An 18608-nucleotide genomic window follows, 5' to 3' on the forward strand; every position below is an offset into this window, starting at 1 on the left:
CGATGAGCAGAACAAGTTTTGACTCATTGAGGTGAACACTCCAATCTCACTAATAGATGGCACTATTATTATTATTAATTTATGTATGTATGTTTGCATGTATGTGTGTTTATTTCCATGACATTAATAACATTGATAACAGATTATCAAATTAAAATTTTGTTTGTAGAACATGAAATAACTATGTACCAGAAATACTAAATTAATTGGTACTTTAAGGACTTTTCCCTCCACAGAAGCACGTCGCAACTAAGAAGCAACTAAGAAATACACTTGCGCTTCCGGGGGCGGTTCAGCGCAAAGAGGAGGCGTGTTCCGGCGCAAACGTTACTTCATGCTATTTTGGCCTCTGTCCATCATGGCCTCCTGATCATCCCCATATACTGATTGGCTTCATCACTGTCTCCTCTCCACCAGTAAGCTGGTGTGTGGTGGGCGTTCTGGCGCAATATGGCTGCCGTCGCATCATCCAAGTGGATGCTGCACATTGGTGGTGGTTGAGGAGATTCCCCCATCTTTGTAAAGCGCTTTGAGGTCTCAGAAAAAGCGCTATATAAATGTAACGAATTATTATTATTATTATTATTTTGCAGGTTTAGACAATTGCGCCACTAACCAGGAAAAAATAGTTTTTAAGTCAGTGGCGCGTTGCGCATGTTATTCAGATGCTATTTTAAGGGCGCATGCTTGGCCATAATCAATGTAGCGTGTGCACAACGCGCACTTTGATTCTCTCATCTACACAGAAGCAGCAGTTTTCATTTTTGCAAATCATACATTATTACGATAGATAGATAGATAGATAGATAGATAGATAGATAGATAGATAGATAGATAGATAGATAGATAGATAGATATATAGACAGACAATTTATTATAAAAGCATCTAACTTACACATTTACCCAAATTATCGTACGCCTGTTTAACCGAAGTTAATTTGGGTGGGTTTCTCCATCCCCAATGTCCCTGACGAGAACGTCGGTCTCCTCGGCTATGAACCGCTCCTGGCGCGCGCCTGGCAAATCCGCCGTTATAATAGGAATCCGCTTTAGAACAAGAATTCACGTTACGCCCAAACCACACCTATGAATAATACTTCAGACCAACCCCTTTTAGATTTGCGCCGGGCGCAAGAGGCATTTATCCCGCCGGGAAAATAGCAACAGCGCCGGAGATCCGCCCACAAAGTTACTTGCGCTTTGCGCTTGACACTTGCGTTTCAGATCGTTAAAATAGGGCCCTTTATGTATAATCATTATAAAGGTATTCATGGTGTATGATATAATACATTATATCTTTTCACAAATAATTGTAACCTTGGTTAAAACTTATTATAATATTTACAGATTCCTTGTTACATCTAAAATTGTTTGTTTGTCATATGTTTTAATGTATTAAACTTGCTAAAGGTGTTCGTGGATTTATTCCAGTCTTAAAGGAGTGATTGATTGGTTTGCACTGTGTGCAAAAAAATACTTCGACCTAATGTCTGATGTCGTCGGGTTACACAAAGCAAATCATCTACACAATTTTTTTTTTTTCTTATTTAATGACCGAGAATTCAGTTGTAATAATAATTTTGGCATATGGCTTATTAGCGTTAGGCCATAGCCTGAAAGGTCTGAATTACACACTGTTACAACAGTCATTGTTTTTTGGGGTTTTTTTTTCACAATGACATTTGAGTTCATGATTTTAATGTTGTTGTTTTTTTGTGGCAGACTAAAGACTAATGACAGACTGTTGATATTTCAATAAAAATATGTTTGGTTCAGGTTTGAATTTATTATAGGCTATGCAGTCTAATAGGCCTATAGGGCTACCCTCGTAGTGGATCAGAGATCAGAGGTGGATATCGGATTCACGCTCATGTGCCGTGTTGATGATAAACTGAATGTGATTTAAATTCTGTTGCTTTTAGCCTATATGAAAATAAATATAATCAACAAGACACCCAAAGTACTGTTATTTATTTCCATTCGAAAGACGTGTTTATCAATATTTTTTTCTTTAATTACAGACTTTAATATTTACTTTTATATATATATATATAGGCTATATTTTTATTTATTTATTAATAGGCCTATACAATAATTAAATAACCCATATAGAGATCGCACTTGTCAGAGACTTTGGGAATATTCACACATAATTTATACACATAAAAACATGATATCAGAGTTTTAAAATCAAACATTTTAAAACAGAACGATACATAAAGGTTGTTTAAAGTAATCAGCATTAAGCTGTGTCATCAGCAAGTCGTTTCCCATCGTGCTTTTGATCACAGCAGTCGGTGGAGAGCAACTGCGCCCGACTGCAGAATACGACACGGCCACAATGACATACGTCAACATGACATCAGAGCAAGGCGAACCACACTCGGACACATTTCTAACCGGTATGCATCTCAATCACCGGTGATCGGTTCTGTACAGATTTTACTCATACCAAACAAACCTACAGACCTTATGCGCCAGAGAAACGAGGGCGCCGCCATCTTTAGAATATTGTCTTTGAACTTCCGTTTTTGCAGTGGCATTGTGGATTTAATTAATGTAAAGTTAACGAAAGTTATCATGAGGATTGTAATGTTTAAAGCCGATGTCTCAACAAATGTCAGTAGACCGGGAAGATTTTAAAACGAGCCGTTCATTCATAAATATGCAAGATCGCTGTGAAAATACAGACCGGAAGTCAAAAGACAACGAGCGCAGCGCTTTTGCCTGTTTTGCGTGTTTATTAATGAACGGCTCGTTTTAAAATCTTCCCGGTCGACTGACATTTGTTAAGTCATCTGCTTTAAACATTATAGTCCTCACTCCTCATGATAACTTTCGTTTACTTTACATTAAGTAAATCCACTTAGCAATGCCATAGAAATATACAGAGTGACCGCAATAACGGAAGTTAAAAGACAATATTCTAAAGATGGCGGTGCCCTCGTTTCTCTGGCGCATAAGGTCTATAGAGTATATACCTTTCATACAACTTCCCTATGTGACCGGAAATAGGCAATCGTCGTGGTTATCTTCTTCCTCACCAGTCAGTTTATTGCAGCAATTATCGGTAAATACTGACGCATAATGAACATTGCTTATTACCTTGACACTAAAATTACTTGCATATAATAGCATTTTTTTTTCTGAGGAGTAGCAGAAACACTGCATTAATACGTTTTGGTGTTTAATTTTGTAGGGAAATTGGCTGCTCCCATAATGTAGTGTGTATATATATATTCAATGGCATTGTGCAGGTTTATGTGAATGTATCATAACATTAGGATGTTTATAATTATGACCATAGACGCTTGTGAAAAATATGTACAGTAAATACTGTAAATGTATTATACCTTATGGGATCAGTCCCCTTCCGTCCAAAATTAAACACACAAAAAATGTATTCAATTCAAATATATATATAGACTAATTAATGTCATTTTATTAATAGATTGATGTGCCAAGAGTGACAGAGTCTTCACGTAGACTGAGTTAAGCAAGAGTCTTGTGACAAAAATTATAATAGGACATTATAGCAATAAAAAAATCATAGTACTTGGATACTTAAGTACATTTGAAGGCAAATACTTTTGTACTTTTACTCAAGTGAATGTTTAAAGGCAGCACTTCTACTTTTACTTGAGTAATATTTTACCTTGAGTATCTTTACTTTAACTCAAGTACATGGTATGTGTACTTCGTCCACCACTGGCAACAGGTAAAATAATGGCGCAAGCAACGAGCAAGTTATTGTAGCGTATTGGGCTGTTCTTGTTATTACCAAAAGTAGCCATATCTGTCGTTTCATTCATTCCCTGTTGATGGTGAAGTTCGACGGAAAGGGATTCAGGCTCTCTGGCGGGATGAAGGACCAAACTTTACGGCAAGGCAGCAGAGGTGGACAGTAACAAAGTACATTTACTTAAGTACACTTTTTGAGTATCTGTACTTTACTTGAGTATTATTTTTTGTGGAAACTTTTTACTTTAACTTCACTACATTTGAAAGACAAATATTGTACTTTTTACTCCACTACAATTCTGTCAAGGTCCTTGAGTAGAAAGTAGTAATTGAGTAATTGAGTAGAAAGTCAGTCAGGGGATGATTTTAGTTGGAAATGAAAGTCGGATTGACGTCAGAAACTGAGTGATGTTGGTTTCTGACGTCAACCCGATTTTCGTTTTCAACCACAATACAACGTCTGTCCAACGTTGAAGATTAATGTCAATCCGGCGTTGGATTCTGACATCAACCTTCATTTTCAACGTTGGGTTTGGTCTTCTAAATGCAAATGTTGTCATTGTTTTGGTGCACACTAGCTTATAGATAACAGTAAGGTTAACAAATTCATGCTAAAAGCCAAACAACTTTAAATAGGGCACTATTTGAGGGAACAGCCATTTGGGTGTCCTAAACCATTGTGGACGTTATTGAGTGCACTTATTCAATCTCACATTCAATCCCACTACTGGAACTGTGTTCTAGAAATATATGTGATATTGATATGAGGGTAGGCAGGCATAGATTCAGAGGCATAAGGTACTGTAAGTATTACACACAACAATGCAACAATAATAAAACAATGCATTGACATTTACTTTTGATACTTAAGTACTTTTAAAAACAAGTACTTTTGTGCTTTTACTTAAGTAAAAATCGGTCTTTACAACTTTTACTTGTAACGGAGTAATATTTGACCAGTAGTGTCTGTACTTTCACTCAAGTAAGGAAGTTGTGTACTTTGTCCACCTCTGCAAGGCAGTGAGAAGCGCAGGTTGCCACCATACGAACAGGGAACTTGTGCACTCAGTGGTCAAACCTCTAGTTTGTGAGGCACCTCATTTTTCCTCTGAGATGGGTAGCATCTAGCCCTCACAAAAACCTGCCCGTATACTAGCCTACATTTGATACTGACACGCAAACACACGCACATAAACAGATATTGCCAGAGAAAAATGTTAACTGATGATGATAGCATTCGGCTAACATTATTGTTGCTACACACAAGACTTGGACTTGGACAACCATAGACAGAACAAATTGATACCATAATGCTTCATTAAAAGCAGACTAGGCCTATAATGCTTTAGTAAGGTAGTCTATATCCTCTATACTATACATAGGCCTACATTATGTTGAAGTGGACACGCTAATGATTTGTCATTCTAGTTAACAGTTCAGTAACAGTTAGCCTGATCGCTCTCTGCTTACCTTGATACTTATGAACAAATTCCTCGTGGAAAAATATGTACCCTTGATTTTATTTTATTTTATTTTTTTATTTTTTTTGGTGACGGAAGTTTTCCTCCACGAGTCTTGTAACGTCGGCAAATGTAATATTTGGCAAATCCGTTTGCGAAGTTGTGTAGACTCTCTGATCCATTTTCTCTTGCCTGGGTATGTTTTCCTGATGTGTTGACGCTTGACAGGAACTCCGCTTCCGCAGTTTTGCTACGGTTTCAGGGTTGAACGACATGTTTCCTGGAAACGGTGTGCAAATACGAATACGCAAATAATTTATAAGTGATATAATTGTTAAGGAAGGCTATAAGTGAAAAACGCCTTTTATTCTGGTGTGCATAATTATTAAGCAGGTTTTCTTTTAAAAAGATCCTGACACCTTGTACTTCTGGAGATTACAGGTAGGTTGTCATTCTGGAAAATGGTAGCACTTGAGACTATATGGTTACTGATGTTTTCACAACTAATTTATGTGTCTTTCTTTTTGGCCTGTTTTTGTATGAACCTGCTGAACCAATGAGCGTTTTGCCGTCCATTGGTCACACCTTAATTGAGCAATTTCTAGTATTAAATTAGTATTGCTTCCTTCTCATGAGCATTTTTTTTGTGTGTGTGTGTGTGTGAGTTAAATCTCTTTTTTGGCCCATTTCAACTGTAAAAGAATGTAAGAATATAAGGCGTTTTTCACTTACAGCCTTCCCTAACAATTATATATCACTTACAAATGATTAAATACAAAATGAATAGTAGTTATTAACATTTATGTGGTTTGGAATTGGTAAAATGTGCTCGGAAAAAAAATATGATCAGAATATCAACTTGCATAATTGTTATACACACACACACACACACACACACACACACACACACACACACACACACACACACACACACACAAACACATATATAAAGCCTCTAAGTCCGTCTAAAGTTTTTGTTTAATTATTAAAAAATTTATCAGGCTCCTGTGTATAGGTTTCTACCCAAGTACCGGCATTTCTGACTGGGCTGAGGCTGGGATTTAGTGAGTTTGAAGTGAAAGTATTTGATTAATGTATACTATGTGCGGAGAGCATTCACTTAATATTATTATCTCATTTTTGACTGAGGTGGCTTTTAGAGGCTTTTGCATCAGAGGTCTTCATATATAGGCTATATATAGTGTTAGTATTATTCTGTCTTCATAGTTAAATTGATTAAATTACTGCCATGGTTTATGTCGGCATTGTCAGCCTTTGAGTCCCCAAGAATGATCACAACACTTCAGCACTGATGCATCTCGGAAGACTTTGTGGTATTTTGTGTCTAGACCACCCAACTTGTGGTCTGTATCTGACTCGTTGTCACTTGCACCTTGTGCGTTATCCATATTTGAGGTGTCATATTTTCCATTGATAACAGCATTTTATTTTAATACAGGAAACAACACATTTACCCACATAATACCATGTTGTTTTTTTAGTTACAACATTTATTTATTATTAAATGTCTTTTATCGAGAACATTTGCTTATTGTTAGAACTTAAAAGATCATCAATTTGTTTTACAGACTGAAATCATTGTTTTAAGAATTTTTAATTGGTTTAATTAGATCATTTCTACATTCTCAAAAAAGTGTTCTCTTGTTCCACTGACATCATCTGCCAAGAAAAATTGAGCGTAGGTGTGTTGTGGCAGGGATTTACTGATACAGCTTATGTTAGGCATCCTTTCAGGGAGCTCATGATTGTGCATGTGAGTGTGTGCGTGTGTGTGTGTGTGTGTGTGTATATACAAGTAAACGTGCATCTGAATGTCACCACCTGGCACGAATCACGCGGGCCCCATGATTTGATAGACCCACAACAGGTGTGTGGAGGCACAGCAAACACCCTTGACTCCTGACAGGTGTTGAAGTTTGGGTTTCAGCCCAGACTGCGCTGCATTTGCTTGTGACACTCACATTAGTCACCGACTCGCTTGCCGGACCTCTGGCTCTAATAGCCAGCTAGGTATTCTAATCCCTCCATGGGCCATAAATGTTAATAGCTTACTAGGTACGGTAATCTCCAGTGGTGACATTTGGTCTACCTTAATCTGAAGATGCATTAGAGGAGGAGGGGCAGAGAGAAAAGGATGGAGGGATGATAGGATAGATGGATGGCTGGGGATGGGTGGAATTACAACGATCGTAGTAGGGCATACGTGAGTAAAATGTATCATTTGGCTTAACCTGCTACATCATACTCCTGTGCCTGCTGGGGGGTCTAAATCCGTTTGGCTGTGGGGGGTCCAAATATCAGGCTCTATGGGTATGATGCTGTACATTACATCAGTTATCTATTACTTATATGAAACATGAAGGTTGTTGTGGGAATATAAGTTTATAATATCATGTTTTAAATAGCTGATGCCACTATTGGAAGCCCATTTCTGCCTCTGTAATTGTGTATTTTTATATCACAATTGCAACATTATTCTCATAATTGTGACTTTTTTTTGTGATCCAATTATTTATTCATTTTATATCTTGCATTGTGACTTTTTATTTCAAAATTGTGACCTTGTTTTTCTAAATTAGCTTTCTAAATTTACATTTTGAATTTGTATGTCGGAATTTGACTTCATATGTTTGCATCTTTATTTACTGTATGTTATTCCGATTGTATTTCTCACAGTGTGACTTATTTTAAACCATCTCACAATTACCTTTTTTTATTAGTTACTTTAAAACATATAGCAAACATTTTGATTGTATACAATTCAAGTGCTAGTATATAGAAATACTACAATTGTGTAGTCATAAAGTCTGATTTATTCATGGAAACACATGACATTTACAGGAAGGCCTCTAAACAGGAACCTGGGCAGGAAAAGAGCTGTTACACCATATTAAAGCAGTAATCAGAACGAAAGTGAATCATACAGGGGCTAAGGTGTGCCTCCCATCTGTGCTGTCCTGATGTCTTTCAGAGAGGGTCAGGAGGTCACAGTCATGCTGCACACAGTGTAAGATTCGGAATGAAGAGTCGTTATGACTCGTTATGTTTAGGTCGACAAATCACAGAATACAAAATTCCATGTAGACCTTAAAGCACTCCCTTTTCATTTGAAAAGAAGGACATGCAGCACTGAAGTTGTGTAGCACAAGACTTGATTTTAGAATATTTTATAAGCATCTGACAAACAGTGAAGATTGTTACACAATTAATAGCCCCTTAACACAAAGTCTTTTTCAAGATACGAGTGTAATCACATCACAGAACCTCGTCCAAAAGCACTAATCCTCCTTTATTTTGTAAGCTGATAGAGCAACCATATGCCCCTGCATATCACTCACTCAATTTTAGGTGAAACCAAGCCCTGACCTCCCCTCCCTAAAATAGTGTTATATTTCCAAGGTCTATTATTAATCTGTACTTTTCCCCCCTCAGGATTAGGCCACAGCTCTCCCCCACTCTTCTCTTTTCCACTTAGACCGGTATTATTGCCATAGATGCACTCAGATTAGTCATGTGTTTATGTTGACAGAGGTTGTAGCTGGATTAGGTCATGCTTGTGGGACGCAGGGGAGGGATGTTTGTGTCCGTCTGCGTGCACATCAATGGCCCCCGTCTCGTTTGACCTGCACCTAAAGCCTCGCCATGCTAAACTGACAATAGGTTGGGCAAGACCCTCGCCCCATGCAGACATCCATTGTCCTGAGACGTAGAGCGGCCCAGACATAGAGGGGGGTGGAACGTGTGCAACTTGATGGAGCGAGAGTGGTGACAATGAAAATATGGGACAGAGCAGCATCATAGGTGTCACGGAAGTAGTGTTAGTTTGTACACACAAACAAGACCACAATATGCATCATTTGGGGAAAAACAGGTTGTTTTTCCAGTGTTTCACCCTGGTGGGCAGTTCATACAGAGATTGTGTCTCTTGCGATGTTGCAAGATACTTAGGCAACAGTATGCGTGTGTGTGTGTGTGTGTGTGTGTGTGTGTGTGTGTGTGTGTGTGTGTGTGTGTTGGTTTGATGGGGAGGTGACTAGGAGCTCACATGGTCACAGTATGGTAAACCTTTCCTCAGGTTTTTGTTGACTCATTCTCTCAGTTCTCTTTTATATTTCCAAGAATTTGCTGATTTTAAACTCACAATGCCTAGACTAAACTTTATCATTCACGTCTACGAGGGGATAATGGTGCTGTAGATGATGTGGCAGAACTTCCCTCTTTCCATCTTGCGCCCACAGGTGTTTTATCAGCTATCTAGTTCTGGGTTTTTGTGGTATAATAAGGCCTAACTAGTTTTTCAGTACTAGAAAAGACAGAAAAAAAACTGAAACTTTTTTTTTTACTGAAAGATAAATCTTAGTGCTATCTGATATCCTGTCAAACTCTTCTGAGTGAAGACTAGATTTTATTCTCTGCTCTCATGTTTTTTGAAAGCAATAAACTCCCACAGACTGATGATGCAACAGGAAGTGTTGGACAATTTTGCTCTCTGTAAATGCTCTGATAGTTTGATTTGTTCTCAACACTCACTGGTTCGTCAACGGTTAATGTTTTTCTGTTTTCAACCATTTCACACTTGACCAATAGTTGACAGATCTTTTTCTTGTTTTATTATTAATTTATTTTTAACTACCTTCTTTTTTTGTGATTCCAAAACAAACGTTTTAAGTAGTAGTTATAATTAAATCTTAACAATTTAACAAAACTAAATTCAGGGCAAACCAGAGCAGAGGAATCTTGTTATAAATGAGACAAAGGGATCATTTGGGAACAGAAGTATGTGGGTGAAACGTAAGAATATGAGGTCACATTGGTTTCTATCATTGCGAATGGCAGTTGAAGAATCAGGAATTGAATATATGCCGTTTTATCCTCGGAATGTATTAGTGAGAAATCTCGCGAGGGGAGCTGATTCTAGTCAAAGTGAATGAGTAATACAGCAGAACTTCTGCTGCCAATTGACACAACAGCACACACAGAACGGTTAACTGAGCACCGTCCTTGTTGCACTCGATTCTTTCGTTTACTTCTCCAGAAAATAGGTCATAGTGTCTCAGAATACAAAGAAATAATCGACACAAATAAATTTCTAGGTTAGGGTTTTATTCTCTCGACTATGATCCAATTTCACGCCACACTCCGCAGAGGCACCAACACACATTCATAAAAATAATGGATGAAGATGGAAAAAGAGTAAAAGCAGCGTCTAGCGTTCCCATGTTTTATGAAAAAAGTAGTATTTCACATTACAATAACAGCAATGACAATAATTAATAATTATATAGTAATACCCTTAATATACATGTATTATTATTATTATATGCATCATGCGCAACGAGGGATTTCCGTGTGAGAACTCAATGCTCAAGCAATGTCTAAATAAAATGCATCGATTAATATAAACGCCTCCAGTGAAATCCAATTGGTCTTTAATGAGTACATCAAACAGCACTGGCATTTTATTGGTCAATTAATAATCCCTACAAAAAAGAAAAAAAAAGAGAAAAAAAATGCATGAATTTAGGGAGGGTAAATTTCTTCACACTGTACCAATCACAGTGCCTTTAATATATCACGGAGTGCTGTATTAAAATGAAAGATTGAGGGGTAAAAAAAGGCTGAGGAAAGGAGGAAAAACGTTTGAAAAAATATATAGCGAGATTTGTTATGATAGCTTAGATTTTGGTGGAAATAAATTATTCTTGATCGCCTGCTGCAACGAATTCATCAGGTCTGGCTTGAAATATGCAACAGAGTCACTAAACTATCACTTTTAATTGTATTGTTCACCCTGGAGCCCATAAGCAGCCCGTAAATTACACAGTGAATCACATATAAAACATACGCGTGAAAATAGCAAATGCAACATTCATCACTGCGCAAGACAAGAAGTAGCCTAACAATGAAATGCCTGAAAGAGAGCGCGCGCGCGCGCACACAACCACACACAGGTGAGCTACCTGTCAGATCAGTGCAGCACCGGCAGCCTCTCATGCATCTTTTCAGCTCCTCTTCCTTAAGATCATGCGGTCGATGCTCGAGTTCTAACCATTCTTGTTCTGTTCCGCTTACAGGATATAATGTCCACAGCCTCACCTTTCCAAAGTCACACCTGTGTGTTGCAGAGCGATAGACGCGAGCACCTGATCTGATTCATCAGACGACTTCAGTGTTTCTCCATCTATCCCGCCCTGTAAAGATAGGTGGCGTGTGTGTCAGAGTCTCGGAGCGCAAAAGTAAAAGAGAGAGCGCAGAAATGTCATCTGAAGAGGCGGAACACGTCAGTGCGTCCTCAGGTTTGTTCCGTGTTGTGGCTCACAGAGATCAGTCCAAACCTGTCCATCAGGAATAACGGTCCCTCATTATAGTCCTCCTCAGCGCTCCAAACATCTCTGTGGCGTTTTCCTCCCCTCTAACCGGCTCTTTGGGGGATTTTTCATATAGAATCGGGTAGGTGAGCCTGTTTCGTGTGTACTTGAGTCCTTGTGGATGCTTTTTATACAGCCTGTTTTACTTTTTTTAACCCCCTCCCGAATATGAGATTTCAATCAACTTGGCTTCAGTCGGCTCAGGTGAGAAGGTGAGAAAGGTGCGCGCGCCTCACGGATGCTGACACACCGGCAGCTTCACGCAGGGATGATGGTGATGATGTCGCTCGTTAAATTTATCAGTGCATGTTTACGCGGCTCTCATAAACGGATGCTTTCCCTTTAGAAAACAACACAACACTTTTTCTCTTCATCCGCATCTCATTTCAATCTTATTTTCGATTTTAGGCACATGACTTATAGTTTTAGTTTAAATACTTAAACATTAAATTCCATAAATAAGCTAAAAATATATATAATTTCAATTTTGTCATATGTATCCACGAATTGTCCAAGACGACTGTGATGAGAATGATATAGGCTAAACTGTGATGAGAGGGTAATGTGCCGTGTTTATTTGTTTGTTTATCAAGCTTTGATTCCGTGTGTTATTTTAAGCATTCGCCATCACAATGCTGCACATTTTATTTTACATTTTACATTGTGATAAACTGACATGTAATGTAAGATTTATTCTAAGCAATAATTAGAAAAGTTTACTCAAATGCAACACGTAATGTTTTTGACCCTTTCCATATTTTCCACAAAAAAAAAAAAAGAGAGAAAAAAAGGGAACTATATACAAACCTTTTTAATCAGCACGGTATGCTACTTTATAACATAACGGGAATATCCTGTCATTTCCGAGGAAAAGTAATTATGCTTAATTAAATTCGGTCAATCAGTATAAGTCAGGCAGTGGAGAAATTATGAAGCCAATATTTACATCCATCAGACTCACAAAGAAAGTAGCCCACCAGAACCGATGCTTATAACAACTTAAAGCAAAAAGAGTGAAAAGTAAAAAAAAAAAAAAAAAACGACACAAAGCCATGTCCGCTAAACACAAGTTGCCGGAAACTTTAATCGCTTTTCATTCTATGATATGCTCTATACGCACAGCACATGCTTTATGGTGACTTGAAGGTGTCGGTGTGTCCGTCCCCCTTCATTCGCGCACTCACGCGCTGCTGTCCGATCACACACACACACACACTTCAAAAGATCAGACGACGCGCAGGACGCTCACGGTCCCTCTAAACAAACCCTCCTGGATAACTTCATTCGGACATCTCAGTCACTCTACCCCCAAAATATCATTTGCTCTCCTGTGAGCGACACACATCCTCCTTCCTGCCCTGAGAGTCCAATTGTTGCCGTGTGTGTGTTGGTTGCTAGATCTTGGATGAAGGAGCGGAGCCCATGCGGACTGCTGCCATCTGACCCACTCTTATCAATGAAGCAGGAGATCATGGCGGAGGGTCCCCGGTGTAAGAGGAGAAAACAGGCCAACCCGAGGAGAAAGAACGGTAAGAAAGTATCTTATGTCGAAAAACGTGTCTCGGGCTTGTTCTCGCGTCTTTAAAACACAGTTGGATTTGGGTGAAATTGTGCGTTGTCAACTGAAGCGCTGTACAGAAGAGTGCGGAAAACTCAACAACAGTGTAAACTATTTTGCAGTGTGCTTAAGGTAGATATAAGCCTACTGATTTAAGTTGTTTTCCTTGCCGTGGAAATGTTTAAGTTGTAATAGAGTAGGAGTTAGAGGGAGAGTTCAGATGTGAGCGTCTATTATCTCACAGCACAAAACCGTTATGTGTGTGTGAGTGCGTGCGCGCACGCGTGTCTTCTGCTGGACACAATACGGCTCTAAAATACTTTAAAATACGTATGAAAGTTGTTTTGGGTGTTATATTTGTTTTGTCAAACGTTTACACTTATACTTGTTATGGACTTCTGTCTTCTGTGGAGTTGTAAAGGAGTAAAGTAGTGCTGTACGGTTACAGGTTATGTGTTGGGACACTTTTCGCCACTTTCTTAACTTATAAATAGTCACAACCGTTATGACTTATTAAACACATGATTTTGGATTTGTGTTGAAGGGGTCATTGACGTGAATTGAAGTAACGATTGTTTTTGTTGGGATCCTAAGGAAATGAAACAAAAAGAAAAGTCCTGGTGTAGGCTATTGGCCTGAGGAGAATTTTAGACACAAAGAAAAACAAACACATCTAAAACACCTTCAGACTATTACCCACGCTGTTCCGTCCTTCTTTTATAGATAAATATATATTTTTTGTAAAAAGAAAAGATTGAATTTAATTGAATCAGAGTGTAATATTTTTAAAACACTTCTTATTATGCTGATCAAGCTGTATTTTATGTAAATACATGTAAATATTGCTTTAGTTATTTTGGGAGTAGAATTTATACACATTCTCGGACCCTGTTAGCTATGTTTGACCTCGATACTTTATTAAATGCGATCTATTGATTTTATTCAAATCAATGTAGCCTGTCGCGGAGTGTATGACACTGAATAAAGTCGATGGGTTGAAAGTATTTTCAAATGGGGGCAAAAATGACTGAAGTTCTCGTGATTCGGATTCAAATTATTATAATTATTTTCAGCTATTTGAAAACATTTATCAGGGAAAACATTAGTTACTCATTTATTTAACTTTCAGGAAAATTGACTTTTTCCCTTCTTTTTAATGACAGAAAATGTATTTGAGGAAAATAAGTAGAGGAGTAGATAAATAATACATATCCGGCGATGACTATAAAACGGGTCTTGTATGAGACGTGAGTTGAATAAAATGTTTTGAATCGTCTTCACTTGCCGTTATTATATATGTAAATAATAGAAAGAATAGCCTACACACTCATTAATAATATTGACTAGTTGGATACTTTTCTGTTGAACAGCTACACACTTAAGCCTACATATAATTGCATAGGCTACAATTATATTATTATTTTAAATGATCAGTTAAAAATTTATTATTGAATGTAAAAATTCAATTGTTTACTTTATCGCCTCATTAACTCAAAGACACATTTTATCCAATTTAAATATGAAACTGAATATTAAAATGACAGATTTGTTAAAAAATGAATCCAAATTTATTTTTATAGTTTGTAGTTCAGGTCCTCTTCTCTTTGCAGTGCGGCCCCACCCCACTGTTTTGAGGGCCCAATGGGAGGTCACATTAGGCCCTATGTGAAACTCGATCCGCTCTCTGGCTGCAGTTGTGTTGTGGTTGTCATTTACCCTCCCACACCCCCAACCTCCCCCTTTTTTTCACAGCACGTCACATCCAGCTGTGAGGGCCAGCTTGACAAAACTGTCAGAGGCGCAAGACTATAAAGTTGCAGCTTTCTATAGATTGTCATGGTTCTGTTGTTGTGTGTTGCTTTCTCTTTAATGACACATCATTGTAAGTTTGATGTGATGCTCAGCTGCGTCGGTTTTTAATTTCTCTCATGTTTTTTTTTCTTTCTCTTATTAGGCATAATTTGTCTATGATGTGTACTACAGCTGTCACTTTCAAATTTATTTGTGATTCATTCTCGTTTTTTGGCCCGTTTAGAAACCGATGCTAGAGCTACTAATACAGATGATCAGAAGCCTTTGTGAGAAGTCACTGTATTGAGTCACTGCAGCTAACAGATTAAATCACTTGTTTCTATGAAGGGAACATTGTGTGATATTTGTTCGGGTGGCATAAAGAGGCTAGCAGGTTCACCGAGACAAAGCGCTAAGACAATGGCTTGTCATTGGGGCATCTCATTGGCATGCTCTTATAATCGGCAGTACCAGGGTGTCTAGTGTACTGTCTTTGGCACGTATTGCGCACAACCGGGCCATTGTGAATGCAGCTGCAGCAGATACCTTTCACCCTCCTTTAACCACTTCCTACTAAATACAGCTTTAAATAAATAAATAAATACTGCAGTTATTTATTTGCAAATATACAAATAGTAGTCTAACTCTCTAAAACACATGCACACACCAATCTCAAGTAGCTCTCCAGTAGTACCATCATCTGTGCTGACCTGAATGCCTTTCATATCTGCTATGCCATGTTTCAGCCACCCCCTTCCCTTCTTTCTCTCTTTCTCTCCTTCTCTCTCTCTATTTTTTCCCTCCCTCACTCCCTCCTCCACCACACACCCCCTCAGTAAACACCCCCGAGGGCAGAACAAAGAAAAGGAGCTCCTCTCCTCCTTCTTAATCACAATTCAGCCCTTTCACTGCCGCCAGGCCACTCTCTCGCTTTCAGCATCCCAAAGCCAGAGATGAAAAGAGCGCAAGAGAGAAAGGAGAAAGGGAGAGTGAGAGCGAGTAAGGAGAGAAAAGGTGGAAACTATGATCTCGAGCTAGAGGTATAGAGGTAGAGTGACATAACTTTGGTGCCTCTTTGCGATTGTTAAACTCCCTTGGTTACGCTGCCCACGCCAGTCAACTGCCCCAGCGAGGGACGGGGTCCTTACTAATGGCTAGATAATGTTACTGGATGCCAGTCTGGAACTATTAACGGCCGAATAGCAGACGAAAGAAAGCGAGAATAGGGAGGGACTTAGAGAGACAAAAAAGAAAAAAAAAGAAAGACACTGATAAGGTTAGAAAGAATTGAGTGAGAGAAAACAAGTTAGCGTGTGTATACGGGAGGGGAGCTGGGGGCAGGGGGAATGGAGGGGCAAGCAACAGATTGTTTTATGGACCCAAACGAAATATCACAAGTGCTTGAGACTAAGTGGAATTCATTTTTAAAGTGCTGCTACAGACGTTAGGTGTTAGTTGTTTATGTTGTCACTTTGTAGCAAAATCACACACTCAGTTTTAGCTGACTTATTTGACTAGTTTCTTTTGAAAATACCCCCCATAAAGTTGCCATACATCTGCCATATTCAAGATAAGCCAACGACCCAGATATAGAGATAAGAGAAACAAGACGTTGGTTATAGAGATTCATGGATTTGTATGGGTGGCGGGACAGATGCCACTCTCAGGACCGACACTTTCTAGCAGTCCATCGCTTGCACGAAGTGAGACAAAACATCCAGTCAGGGGCCAAACGCCTGTGCCTTTTCACTGACAGACAAGACATCCATTATTGTGTTAGCCTTTCATTCGCTTTTCCCCCTGTACCTCAATAGGTCAGGGATCACAAATGCAAATCCACAGGCATACCGAGAGAGAGAGGGAACGTAAGAATACTCAAATGCACCATGTGATATGAATTCTTAATTTTATCTGTTTCGCTCCCTCCCCCCTCGACTTTTTTTTTGTTTGTAAGAAAAGGAGATTATCTGTACACCTTCATTCAAGTCCCCTCCCCTTTCAGCTGGGCCAAGCTGTGCAGGATTTAGGCCGATTTACTTCAGCAAACACCTATGGACACTGGGGAGGGGACGGACCCTGCTTGGAAAGAGGGGGTCCTTTGTTTGCTGGGGTGCAGAAGGCCTAATGCTTCACCGGGCGGCCGTATTATCGCATTAAGCTGTATGCTGGTGGCCCAGGGAGGCTGGTTAAAGCTAAAGCAGTCTGCTATCTGCCAAAGACAAGGGAACATACATTAGTGTAGAGACGTGCCCCCATTGTGTGCCTCAAACTTCTTCTCTGGACGGGAGAGATTAGAAGGGTCTAGGTAGAGGAGTTGTCTCGGGAGCATCTGCACAAAGTGCATTGTGGTCTGAGTACATGCCGATTCAAAGAATCCCGCTGAAGCTTGTGATATTTTGGAATATTTGCTAGGAGATGCTTAGATTCCTATATACTTTGTGGCAGGAAACTGTCTAACCGTGGCATAACTATGGTGTTTTTATTCCAAGTTAAGCTACATTAAACCCATCCCCCAGTTTTTTTCTTTCTCCAAGCTAGTGCAGAGAGCTTTATCTGACTCTGTTCTCCTAACATCTGTCACCGCTAAGAGGGACAGGAGAACACCACCGGAGGCTTCGTTAGTCCTGTGTCACTTGTGACTAACCGGAATGGGCAATTCACAGTAGTGAGTCTGTTCCCTCCTCTTTTCTCTTGCTCTCCCACTCTCTACTAGATGATACAGCTTCAAATACCACAGCTCGTGTTTTATGCAGTCCATCGCTACGTTGGGTGTGGGTAGTTGGCCTAAGAATGCCAAAAACACCCACGTCGGCCATGGTGATTAAGATAGCGTGTGATGTTTCCATAGTCAGAGGCTGTACTTTACAAGTTATCTGTTGTTGTTCAAGGTGCTCGGCCGTGTACGTGTATGTTTGTAGTTCAAGGTGACTGACAGAGTTTATTGTGCGTCTTCCCCCTAACTAACCATGTGCACATTTTCTTCATGAGTGAGCGCAGAGTAGCGCTGTGACATTTTGTGGCGCCGAATTGCCGTTAGCCTAAACAGCGAGGATTTACCAAGGTCAATAATGAGGTATGTCACTGCAGGCAGCAGAAACAACAGTCCCGGTGATAATGAATGGAACTAAGGTTGAGCGTGACTGGGATGTCTGTGTGTTTGTGTTGTTGTGATTATAACGTGCATACAAAATTGATAAGCTTTTGATAAAAGTTGTTTTTCTTGCATTTAACCCCTCTATTTTTCACAATTTCTCGGCAATTTGGAATCACTGTTAATTGTTCCCTCAAGTCCCACTTATGTTTTCCTACACATATGGATGTTCTCTCACAAACCCCACACATACACCGTACGCACTCACATGGACATGTCCCGTTTGATTAGTGGAACACCTCCGGCAAGGTCACAGACACATGGAACAATCAATAACGGATCGGTGGATTAAGGTGTCATGACATCTGTGGGCCCAGACCTCCCATGTATGGGTGAATGCCTCTTAAAGCCCACTCTGTTGACAATGCTCCCGCCCTAATGCCAGATCTATATTACAGGCCGAAAGAGTCCGTGTCCATGGGCTGCGGCCTTGTTGCCAGTAATCTGCGTTTGAAGGTTCCCCTCACTGAGCTGCTAGGAAAACACAGGCTGCGTCTATCAGCGCGTATCTTCCCTTT

The 18608-nt window shown here is 39.4% G+C and overlaps 1 protein-coding gene across 4 annotated transcripts in view; it reads left to right on the forward strand.

Annotated features, from left to right (window-relative positions):
• Positions 1-10347: 10347 nt before the first annotated feature.
• zeb2a (zinc finger E-box binding homeobox 2a) overlaps positions 10348-18608 on the forward strand; it is a 51641-nt gene continuing 43380 nt past the window's right edge. The window contains exons 1-2 of one of the 4 annotated variants that reach the window (XM_082176361.1): positions 10348-11672; positions 12989-13119. In XM_082176361.1, coding sequence (XP_082032487.1) covers positions 12996-13119 — 124 coding nt within the window. In that variant the 5' untranslated portion in view covers positions 10348-11672; positions 12989-12995. The other 3 variants (XM_082176363.1, XM_082176360.1, XM_082176362.1) reach the window with 3 other exon arrangements.

This window comes from Leuciscus leuciscus (assembly GCF_965113295.1).
Source record: "Leuciscus leuciscus genome assembly, chromosome: 7".
Lineage (NCBI taxonomy): Eukaryota > Metazoa > Chordata > Actinopteri > Cypriniformes > Leuciscidae > Leuciscus > Leuciscus leuciscus.